Genomic DNA, 12665 nt, shown 5'->3' with positions numbered 1-12665 from the left:
GGAGATACCTCAAAGAACTAGGATTGGAAGTCCCATTTGACCCAGCTATTCCCCTGCTGGGGATCTTCCCCAAAGAATTAAAAGAATCATACCACAGTGATATATGTGTACCCATGTTCATAGCAGCACAATTCATAATAGCTAAAGCTTGGAAGCAGCCCAATTGCCCATCAACTGGAGACTGGATAAAGAAAATGTGGGATTTTTTAAATAAAATGGAGTACTACTCAGCCATAAAAATGAGAAATTAGAGACAATTATAGCTAAACGGATGCACATTGAGGCCATACTCTTAAGTGAAATAAATAGAACACACATGTATAAATACCAAATAGTTGCTCTGGTGTGAGAAACTGAAAGTGTAAATAAGGACTAAAAGGTATAATAGATAATGTGAAATAGGAAGAAAAGGGGCAAAGGGGAAGGGGAAATGAGAGGGGTAGGGGAAAAGATAGAAGGGAATGAAATTAATATGAGAAAATGAAAAAATAGAAACAAAGTCTTTGTAAATAGGGAGGGTTGCAGGGGTTGAAGGGAGGGCAGGGGAATGGGGAAAAAATAAGAACGAAGAGAAATTATGTAAAGGTACAAATTTCCAATGATGAATGTCATTATATTGTATACCTAAAATGTACCGATAAAATTCATTTAAAATTTTTAAAAGATGTTCAAAATTACTTATCAAAAGTATAATGAACAGCTGGGCATGGTGGCACACACCTGTAATCCCAGCACTCAGGAGCTGAGGCAGGAGGATCACCAAGAGTTTGAGGTCAGCCTGGGTTACATAGTGAGTTGAAGGCCAGCCTGAACTACATAGTGAGAGCCTGTCTCAAAACAAAAAGTATAATGAGCAATATATTGGTAGTTAAACAGAAGGGGGAAATTGGGAGAAAACAGGAAATGAGCATTAAGCCACCGCTGGGGCCATAGTTGATCCCATCTACAAGGAAGATTCAAGAGAGGCTTTGGGCACTGAGGAAAAAAGTTTCAAATATGGCCCTTTTCATATGGCTCCACCTAGCTTTCATCCACCTAGACTGGAGCAAACATAAGCCACATGTAAAGCCTTTAGGCTTATGATTATGCACTCTAAGAATATATAAAGCCTCTAATATTTATTACAGGCTATGTTCTAAAGGAACTTTATTTCAAGGGGCTTATTAGTTACCAGTAGATTCTGTTTTCTCCATCACAACCTAAAAAGTCTTTGCTTTCTTTTCATTTTGACTTAAGAGAAATAATTATCATTAAGAAGACAACAACTGCTCCTTGAAGAATTGGACAGGACCAGGCATCCAAGTAAGAAACTTATGCTCACTTACCCTTCTCATGAATATCTGGAATCCTCAGGGTAACTGGTATAGAGTTCCCAAGAGAATTATATGAAATCACAGACACCCTATAGGTCTCGCCTCTGAGACACAGGTCAAGTGTCTGGTTAGTAGTCCTCATCTCTGTGACATTAGTGTTGTTTTCTGGAAAGTACCAAATGTTGTAGCCAAGTGTTTTCTCCAGAACTGGGGCTCCTTTTGCCTTCTGAACCCAAAGGAAACAAAATTTATTTGCAACACCAAAAATAAAAAAGACATTCAGACAGTGAGAAGTGGAATGGAGAGTGAGGGTGGGTAATGTTAGCTATTAGATGCTAAACTACAATCATGTATGTATCCGTCAAGGATGAATAACGTACTCATGCTGTGATATGAACCCCTTGAGTGCCAGAAGGGGAATATACTAAATGGTATCTTGGTATCAACCCCTAATATAAGTTCAATTTCATGGGGCTAACTTTGGAGTATACCTGAGCCATGTAAACAAGCCATCGCCATTTCTTCTGGCTGTATCTTTACTCTAGCACAGAAGGGCAGAAGGGTAAAAGCTAAAAAGTCAAGGCATTTCCTATGAGCCAGTCTTAATTCTGGTCTGATCTTTGGTCATCTCTCACCTGGAAGCCTCCAAAAACCAGAGAGTACTCATGCCCTTGTCTTTTATGTCCATACCTCTCCCTCTAAGGAGAGAGCCCACTTCCCTGGACCAGCCCCCAGCCAGGCATCCAGCTAAGAGGACTAAAACATTCAGGTGCCCTGACAGTCCCAAATCTTTGGAGAGAAACCTAAAGTGCAATCCCAGGGGCTCTAAGCCAAATTCTTATTTTCAGCCTTGAACTTGGACCTACTAACCAGCTGTTTTACGTAGGAGTCAAGATGCTGAGTTTTCTCAGGAATTATAAAGTTTCCCAGTTTTTCAGTTTCTGTCATTGATTTAAAACACAGATGGCACAAAATGACTCAATCTGTGACTCAGGCAGGGTATTAGAAGTTTCTCTGGCCCTTTGTCTTGCCAGTGTAAGAATTTCCTCTACACAGAACACAGCCTAAAAGACTAGCTAGAATCTTCCTAATGACTATGGTCCTTTATCTCACAAGACAATCCACTATCTTCTTAAAATAACAGTTTTACTGAGATACAATGTACATTCTACAAAATTCGCTGTTAGAAAGTGTACAATTCAGTGGTTTTAAAGGATATTCACAGACACATGCAACCATTAAAACTATCTAATCTGAGAGTACATATTTTAGTACATACTTTATTAGGCAACTCAAATTCTTAGAAAACGCTCCTCTTGAGGCGAAGGAAGGAACAATTCCCAGGTGAAACAGACTGAATGAGGCACTGTAGCCCATCTCATCTACTTCACAGGCTGGTCTACTTGACCCTTACGCACTCCTATGTAGCTAAGATAACATGTGGGTATGTGTCATTGTTTACTTTCAATGTGTACAGAGTTATCTGTTTCTATACTTGATAAATGAGAAAGAAATCACAACATCTGGGATTGGTTTTCAAAGATTTCCCAACACCATGTTATGCTGTCCCTTGTCTGTGGCCTCTGAAACCTGAGAGTGTCCCCCAGCCCTGAGGATGTTGAGGGAGAGTGACAAAAGCAGGGGATGCTCCAGCCCTGAAGTAACTGGGATTGGGATATGATTTGGAAAACCAGGGTGATTCCTCTATTTTTAAAGGTATTTTACCTTGCCTGAACTTTAGCAAGTATGAAATAACATAATGAGTATTTCCTGAGAATTCTGGGGACATATGAAAAAGTTTTGATATCTCACTCTTCTCTACCTTTTTTTTAACCCTCAACTTCCTATCTTTTCTCTCCCATTCCCTGCCCTTTTTTTTCTATTTGTCCTTTTCTTTTCCTGTTGAATTACTTCCCTTCCTTTTCTGTGGCTTTCTTTCTTCTCCTGTCACCTCCTTTTTTCTCCTTTTCCCTGTTGCATCTACCTTTCCCTCACTCTCAGACTTCCACACTACAAAAGACCATTTGGTCCCTCTCTGCTTGTGTACCTCATCATGTCAGCACTCAAAGAGACACATGTTGACAATGACCAAGATCTGTTGCCTGAGGACACAGTTGGTGCTCTCAGTCTTACCTCGCGTTCCAGTGGAGGCCATCCAGGAGTGGCTTCCTGCAGAAGGCCATGATGCCTCTTACATTTACACGTTGTAACTGCCCAAAATGTTAATGTTAGATAAAAGGGAGGGATCATGGGGTATCAGTACATTCCAGCCATCTATAAGATGACCTATGGGGCCTTCCCAAGCTGGGCAACCATAGTGAGATCAGAGGCACCATAAAGCCCTCTCAGGAATGAAGTTCAGGAGGTTCAGTTTCAGGAATTGCAGTATTTAGAGAGGTGACAGCCCCAGGTTTTTTACAAAAGGAAATAAATAAGGAAATAACCCAAAGGGAAGTCACCTTCCACAGCAACCGCACTGGCCTTCTTCCATCCTCTTCAACTGGTCTCAAAATGCGCCACAGATCCAGGACATGTGGAACTAAAAGGAGTACAAGTGAGAAGTCAACTCAGAAAAAAAGAGATGGGGAAGTTATCTGGGCTACCTACCTGTTTAGAAAATGCACCTGAGAAGGATATGCTTGAGGAAGCCAGCAGGAGGAAGGGAGAGTGGAGTAATGGCAGCCTTGTAATGACCAATGAGGTCTTCATTTTATGGTCAAAGCACTGGAATCAACCAAAGTTAAAAACTTCCCTTGGGTCTGATGACTTAATGTAAGGTCTAAAAAAAGTATAATAGATCTCATGTAGTACCCAAATCTGGATGGAAACGTGAATAATATGTCCTCCAAGATATAATACATAATACATACAAGGTGGGAATGACAGATTACTTATAAGGAGATGTATGTATATAAAATTTATACTATATCTACTTCCAAAAAGGATAAAATTGCATACTTACAATGTAATAAAAAATAAATAGGAAAAGATCAGGGAAATAATCTTCATTAGGCCCCTTCCTGAGCTCTAAATCTAATGCTGCTCTTGCCAGCAGGAAAAGTAAAAAAAGAATCATATTGTTGCATACTTCTCATGGCTTGATAAAAAGGAAACATAGAAATTCATATGAATAGGCAATTATTTTCTGGCTACAGAGAATGAATTCATAAATGGATTTTATCATGGGATTCCTCTCAAAAAGGATACAGAGTAACATAAAGACTAATGTCTACAGTCTCCAGTGAGCAAAAGCGTAGGAATATTACATATGTAAGTTTCTTACACATTAAAACTGTCTTCCATAAAATGCAAGGGCATAAATTAAGACTCTATTTTTTTCAGTAAAAAAAGATAGTCAAAGACCTCATAGTTCAAGGTTCTGATAGTCTAACCATACAGGGATAAAATTTACAAAAACATGAAAATTATATTTCATTTGTTTCCTGGACTATTTCTCTCAAATTCGTCTCAAAAAAAGTTTTGGCATGGATGGCCAGGCACGGCAGTGCACATCTGTAATCCCAGCACTCAGGAGACTGAGGCACGATTGCCCTGAGTTCAAGGCCAGCCTGAGCTACATAGTGAGACTCTGTCTCAAAAAATAATAATAATAAAAGTTTGACATGGAATGGATCCCTGACAATTTATAGGTCAGTGCTCTGACATGCCCCTGAAATGTCAAAATGCTGCTTAAAGTATGACCCATACCCTTTAGCCAGGGGAGGAAAGCAGAGTGCTCTAAAGAACTGACCAGAAGGATAGCAGCTTGGGATTTGCAGAAGAAAGGGAAGGTCCTTAGCTGAAGAGATGAAATTATTGCTCTCTGAATCCCTTCCTGAAGAAGTCACATGGCTGGGGACACATAATTAGGTCTACAAAGAATGAGCCCATCACTAAGACCAAGATCTGAACCATGTTAGTACTGAAAGCTCGTCTTTAGGGATCTTTTTTAACTTTAGGTGATTGGGTATCTTCAAATGAAATGACTGAGCTCCAGTAAAGATAACTTTAAAATGCAGAAAAGTATACCAAAGGGTAATTAAGTCAGTAACTTGTTTAACCACTTTCACAGAAGTCAGTGTGACTAACATGTTCTGGCTGTTAAAACCCAGTGTCCCAATGAGATCCATTCTAATTTCATTTCAACTACTTATGAGAACATTGGTGTGGTTTAGACTTTACACATGACTTCATCTAAATTCCACTAAGGTATTATCTTAAAGGCTCTGCCAGGAATTTTCTGATTTCCCAACAGCCAGTACTCACCTTTCTCAGAAAGGGCACAATAGGCTAGTTTCAGCCTGTCTACATGTAAGCAGAGACACAGCTCCTCTCACAGACAGCCTTAGCACAAGGCTACACAGTCATTAGACCTTCAAAGTAACCCCCAGAAGCGGAGGGACTCTTAAACTTGCAGAAGCTCTGTTCCAGTCACATAGGGAGTCAAACTCAGGGATAATAAAAAAAAATTTAAAGACAAAGTAATCGTTAAAATTCAGTCTTACATACTCATCTCAAGGATAAATATGGGCAAAATTAAACTGATTATTAATCAATCATTCTAGATACCTGATTAGAAATATGAGTAATGTTCTCCTTAGATTTCTCCTCATGGCAGCCAATTCATTTTAGTAGACAGCAATAATGACTTAGTTTAATTGGGCATTTTCTTCTTTAATTAAGGCCATTATTGCCTACAATATGATCCAGTCTCTGCAATACAGACTTCCCAACAGATGCAGCTTTTAGTACAATAGTTGCCTGTCTAGCATGTAAATCTTCTAAAATTATTATGGACAATTTTCCTTTGACCACGAATGGATGATGGGTTTACAATTTAACCAAAATAATAAGCCTCTATTTGAAAAAAAACATAAAATTAAAATTTTCTGAGTCAGCCAAAATATCTATGTATTCAAATGTGTCAATTATCTAGGCTGATATAGTAGCATGGATATAGTAACAATCTCATGCTGTACTGTTTCTATCACAATGTAAGTATTCCCACAACTATCATTAATCAGAAATATACTGGCAATCTTGCCAAAGACCAAACACAATAATAATAATAATAATAATAATAATAATAATAAATCACTCTAAGCATTTTACCTGAATTATCTCATTTAATCCCCACAACCCTATAAATAGATATAGCAATTCCCACTTCTGAAGCATAGAGAAATTAAGCAATTGCCAAATATCATAAGCTTTTAAATAACAAACCCAGAATTTTAATCAAATTATATATAGAGAGATATTTAAAAACTTAAATATAGGTAAGTAGCCATCATCATATGTTGAAATCCAAAAGAAAATAGGTAGTACTTCATATTTAACTTAGAATTTTTCAAATAGTTAGAAAGATTTGAAGTGGTATATATTAAGCAACTAACATTTCTTTGTGAAATAAGGAAAAACAGTTCACAAATTGGAAAATTAGAAATTGGGTTTTTCTAGGGGAGTTAAGGTGTGAGTTTTTTTGTTTTGCATTGTTTTGTTTTGTTTTGTTTTTTGAGACCAGGTAGTATGGTCTGAGACTATGTAGTCTAGGCTGGCCTTGAACTCACAGCAATCCTCCTGCCTCAGCCTCCCAAGTGCGGGGATCACACCTGGGTGTGTGTTTTTATCAACTTCCTCTGGGATTCGGGGGGGGGGGGGGGATGAAGAAAAACAAAAGACATTTCTATTGTGGTGACTTTGATAAGTGTTGATTCAATTGAATTAGCAAGTGGCACAGAGAACATCAGATACTAGTGTTTTTGCTAATTAATCTTCCCCAGCCTAGCTGAATGAATCAGATGAAATAGTAAATCTTGTTTCTGACAGAAAAACCAATTGAGGAAGCTGACATCAGAGAGTACCTGGACAGTGAAGGGCTAGCCATGCTACAAACTCTGAGCCATAAAATCTCCAGCAAAGAAGAGTGACAGTGACAGGGAGAAGAGCTGGACAAAATAACCGTCTCACCTGAAGTAGTGCTTCATCGCCAAATTCCTGCTAATGTGTAGCAGAGGAAGGGGACAGCTTGCTCAATGGTATTACATGGGTTTCTTCTAATATTTTTAAAGGGCTCCGCTAAGACATAGACAATACTAACTGACCATTCCAATAGATTATAACTATTGGGACATTTTTCCTGTGCAATTAATGTGTTGTTTGATATTTGTAAACTATTAAATTTGTAACTGATTGGGCACTTAGAGACAGTGTCTATAGAATCTCAATGTGGTTCAACTGTATATAACTTTAATCCAAAGTTTACATTCGATCTATATCTTAACTGTTTTCCTATGCATTTTTAGTTCTTCAAAATTTATATATCCCTTGCATATGTCAGGCACAATTCTAGGCACTTCAGCACATGATGATTTTGGATTTTCTGTGACCTTCCCCACATGACTACACATGGCACAGAAGAATCTCAGGCTGAGGAGGGTCTTCACAGCTGTCTAGCCCAATTCCTCATCTGCTGCCTGAATCCCTGTTCTGAAACTATATCCCCCTATGGGAAGTTCAAACGAAGTACAAACATCTCTAGTGGGGAATACAAAATTCAGAAGGCATCAAATTGATTCTAGAATCTGATAATAAGGGTGAACGTGCCAAACATCACTTAATACCAACTTGGTCTCATGGGAAAATCAAGCAGGAGCCAGAGGAATAAATTTTTGGACCAGGAGCACAGAAGTTGACCCCAGATGTTACCTGAGACCAGTATGGGACTTTATTATGTGTAATCTCTGTCTCTTTCCTTCTCTTGTTGTCATTAAAGATGTGGCCTTTTTTTCTTTCATTAGTTATATGTTTATATTTTTAGTAGTTTCAGGGTTTACGACATATAATTTGAACTTATCATAAGATTGCTTTAAATGCTACGCTACCATTTCGTGTGGAGTGTAAGAACCTCAGAAGAGTATTGAAAATACTTTGGGGCAAACCCACTAAGGTAACAAACACTAGTCAAAGGAACATAGTTCCTTCCCAGGGGTCAGTGGGCACCGTGAGAGGGAACATGCAGATTCTCCAGGCTCTGGGATTGTGGAATTACATGATTCCCAAGCTTGGAACATGACAAAATCCATCAGATCTAGGTGGGGGCAGCCCTATCCACAGGAAGCAGACAAGGAATTACAGGGAGCAGCTTGCCTTCCTCCTCTGTCATTCCCGTTTTCTCTTGGCTCCAGTCACTCCAAATTCTTGACTTGTTGGTTTTACAACGCAGAGCAATGACATATTCAGTAGAAGCCTGCAGCCCTGTGAGGTTGTAGACCTCAACATCACTGAAGTTGACTTCCATCTACAAGACAGAAAAATCTTGAGCTGAAATGGAGACAGTACATCGTATCTTTCCATTTTCCCTCTTTACATCTCAAAGCTTGCTTCCTTTTCAAGAACTAGTAACAGTGTATCTCAAATTTTAAAATACAGCATCTTCATAAATAAATCTCCACATGTGCTTAAATATGAGAATTTGTACCTAAATAGGTGTAAATCATACCATAAACCACCACCTCTCTGCACACTTTCTGTCTCAAAGCTATTGGAGGAGAGATTATTCCTTTTTCTGAGCAGGTTGCATGCCATTCTGGAAGATGCAAGTCACAGCCCCAGGGAAGAAGAAAGGTGTATAAATCAGTTTTCTCTCAATTTCAGTTTCTCATTAGTAAAATCTCATTAGTTTCTCATTAGTTTTTTGAATCTCCTAAAGTCTTTTCTACATCCAGCTCTTCAGTGGAACTAAAACTTTAGCTATTAATTTCTAAGCACAATTATTACTACAATTAAAATGTTTAGCTGTTGGTTTATGAAACTTACATTGAGTTGATTAATAAAAATCACTTTCCTAACAGGATGCCCATTTTGTTAATAAGCACACAGTATAGTCCCACAGACCCCTGCAAAAGAAGGAAGTCCTGATATAGATGTATATAACAGCTGTGAAAAGAAGTAATTATAGGTCCTGGACCTAAAAGAAATTGAGCAAAAGGAGAAAGTGTGTCTGTGACAGAAAGCTGTGCGTCCCAGAAGCAGAGGGACATTTCTGAACTCCCAGCTTAGTGTGATGGAGGCAGAGCAAGAAGATAGGATCTAATGACAGTTTTGCAGCTGAAGCCCAGATTCCCTGAGCATCCTCTTCCAAACAGGAGATGCTGTGGCAGAAAACTAGTGGGAGCAAAACTTAGGACAAACTATCATTAGTTATTGGACCCAGTTGGACTAGGACTGAGACCCTTAGGAGAGGCCCAACCACACAATGCCTTCCATATGTAATTTATAATAAAAATATTACTAATCAATACAACAAGAGGAAGGAAGCCTAACAATACTTCCCTTTATTTTTCATGCTTTAAGAATACATAATCTTTTAATAAAGTCTTCCTAATTTTTCTTCCTGCTTTGTTCTTACCCTCCATGCTTGGGTGGCTTAGTGGGTCTCATCATGCTCATGCTCAGAAACTCTGCCTAATATAGCCACATATGCCTGTTGTTCCCACCCCAGTCTCAGAAAAGCCAACACAAGCTATTCAGTCATTCAAATAATTTGGCTTTAAAGTTCCTTTAATCTTGACTTTCTGTCTAGTCTACATACTGTTAGCCTCACAGGGCCCAGGATCAACTGATCCTTTGTATACAGGCTTAGATTTAAAACTTCCTCATTAAGAGAGACTATTAAAGAAAAGGAAGGGAACTGGGGAAGGGGAGGAAAGGGGAAAGATGATAATGGGGAAGAGGAGAGGGAGAATGGTCAAAGTGTGTTGTATGTATGTATATATATGCCAAAATGAAACCCACTGGTCTGTATAGCTAATATGCACTTTAAAAAAAATTCCCGATCTCAACAAAGGCACTATAATACTACCAAGACACTAATTAGCTCCATCAGGTTTCTTTCTGGCAATCTATGTTCTATGCCAAATCCTAATTCATCACAAGTATTTGTCTTAAGAGATGAGTCAGAAGTTTTGGTGCAAAGCCTAAAGCAATCTCAAAACAGTCTGAGACCATGACTTATGCTAGGAAAGAAGACAAGCTTGTGCTATGCTGGGGACTGCTCTAGGATTTCCCAAATCACAAATTAGTGCTTCTAATGTTACCTCATCAGGTTCTGGGAGAACAGTTTTAGAGCTGGCTTAGAAAGGAAGCTAGGTACCCGCTATTCCACTGCTGGGGATCTTCCCCAAAGAATTAAAAGAATCATACCACAGTGATATATGTGCACCCATGTTCATAGCAGCACAGTTTGTGATAGCTAAAACTTGGAAACAGCCCAAATGCCCATCAACTGGAGACTGGATAAAGAAAATGTGTTTTTTTTATAAAATGGAGTACTACTCAGCCATAAAAAATGAGAAATTAGAGACATTTATAGCTAAGTGGATGCACATTGAGGCGATACTCTTAAGTGAAATAAACAGGACACACATGTATAAATACCTAACAGTTTCTCTGGTGTGAGAAAGTAAAAGTGTAAATAAGGACTAAAATGTATAATAGGTAATGTGAAATAGGAAGAAAAGGGGCAAAGGGGAAGGAAGTGAGAGGACTAGGGGAAAGGATAGAAGGGAATGGGATTAATATGAGAAAATGGAAAAACAGGAACAAAATCTTTGTAAATAGGGAGGAATGGAGGGGTTGAAGGGAGGGCTGGGCAAGGGTGAAAAACAAGAACCAAGAGAGACTATGTAAAGGTGCAAATTTCCAATGATGAATGTCATTATATTGTATACCTAAAATGTACCAATGATTAGAATGAATAATTGATATTGCAAAATAGGAAGAAAAGGTCCAAAGGGGTAGGGGTAGTGGGAGGGGGAGAGGAAAGGAAAGAAGGGAAAGGAAAAATGCTGAGAAATGGAAAAAATGGAAATAAAGTCTTTGTAAATAGGGAAGGGTGGAGGGCATGAAGGGAGGGCTAGGAATGGGGAAAAAATAAGAACCAAGATGCATCATGTAAAGGTACAATTCCCAATGAGAAATGTAATTGTGTTGTATACCTACAATGTACCAATAAAAGAATTTAATAAAAAATAAAAAGAAAGGAAGCTAGGAGGAGGAAAGGCCAACATCATCTCTCTGAACATAGAACAAAAGAAACTTAACCAAGTTTTCCTTTCAGAAAGAGCACTAGGCTATGAGAAGACATAATATACATAATGTCTTCAAGTTTCCACAAGGGAAAAGATCTCATGATAGCCTTCTAGACAAGATGAAGAAAGTAGGCTACATGAGTGTCATGGTAATTAGGTAGAAGCCTGGATAGATAATTACAGTGAAAGAAGAGGAGGATAAGTTGGGTGTGGTGATGTACCCTTGTAATTCCAGCTTTTGGGAGACTGAGACAGAAGGCTCACCATGAATTCCAAGTCAGCCAGGGCTGCATAGTGTGTTCAAGTCCAGCCTGGAATACACAGTGAGAGCCTCTTTCAAAAAACCAGAAAAAGAAAAAAGAAAAGAAAAGAAAGGGAAGTTGATGTCCCTAGTGCTCTACTGATTTACCACAGGGCTCTGACGCAGTTACCACTTTTATTAAAGACCAGATAAAGTTACAGAGTTACAAATCCAAAGGCATTTACAAGTTAGAAAGTAAAATGTTAACAAAGCTTTGGGCAGCAGAACAAAGATTCTAAGTAGGCTAAAACAATGCATAAGATCAACATGAAGACATTAACTATGAATAAAATACTTCAGGTTAGGTTAAAAATCAATAAGTTATAAGACAGTAAAGATGTACTTTACTAGCAAGTCTTGCAAATAAAAAAATGTTTTAAAGATTGAACTGGTTTGTAGTTATAAGAATGGTGATATAATTTCAGGCTGTAGAAGAAACAGGAGAATATCTTCTGGACTCTAAAGTAAGAAAAGGTTTCTTAATACAGAAGAATGTTAAGCATAAAGGAAAAGTTTGATAAATTTTGGCAATATTCAACTTAAGAAGTTCTGTTCATCAAAAGTTATCATTAAGAAATGATAAGTCAGGGGCTGGAGATGTAGCTCAGTGGCACCATGTGTGCTGCACAAGCACAAGGTCCCGAGTTTGATACCCGGTACTGGAAAGAAAAAAAAAAAGCAATGATAAAGCAAGCTATATAATGAAAGATGTTCAAAATGCATACAAATAAGACTCAAATAGAAATATATAAAGAATACCTACAAGTCAATTAAAATATCAAACAGAGTATACAATTTAAAAAACGAAAAGGTGTGTAATCTCATTAAAAGTCAGGTAAATGCAAATTTAAGCCATGATTTCATTCTGTTTAGACAATAGAATACTACAGAACAATAAAAAATGTGTAAACTATGCCATTGTTACTTGAGTGAAATGTTTTTACTAATGTGTATTAATTA

At 38.1% G+C, this 12665-nt stretch overlaps 1 protein-coding gene across 1 annotated transcript in view; it reads right to left on the bottom strand.

Moving 5' to 3' along the window:
• Window positions 1-12665, bottom strand: part of Il31ra (interleukin 31 receptor A) — a 59949-nt gene that overhangs the window by 24487 nt on the left and 22797 nt on the right. Inside the window, exons 5-7 of the mRNA XM_013073505.3 lie at window positions 8463-8613; window positions 3773-3852; window positions 1326-1539 (exon numbers count right to left, since the gene is read on the bottom strand). Of these exons, the coding sequence (XP_012928959.3) occupies window positions 1326-1539; window positions 3773-3852; window positions 8463-8613 (445 nt within the window). The remainder of the gene's footprint in view (window positions 1-1325; window positions 1540-3772; window positions 3853-8462; window positions 8614-12665) is intronic.

The sequence above is a fragment of the Heterocephalus glaber genome, unplaced genomic scaffold (assembly GCF_053883595.1).
Source record: "Heterocephalus glaber isolate CG9 unplaced genomic scaffold, H.glaber_assembly_v1.0 deba00001538, whole genome shotgun sequence".
NCBI lineage: Eukaryota > Metazoa > Chordata > Mammalia > Rodentia > Bathyergidae > Heterocephalus > Heterocephalus glaber.
The sequence above is the reverse complement of the archived record's forward strand: the minus strand, read 5'-3'. Positions and strand labels throughout refer to the sequence as shown.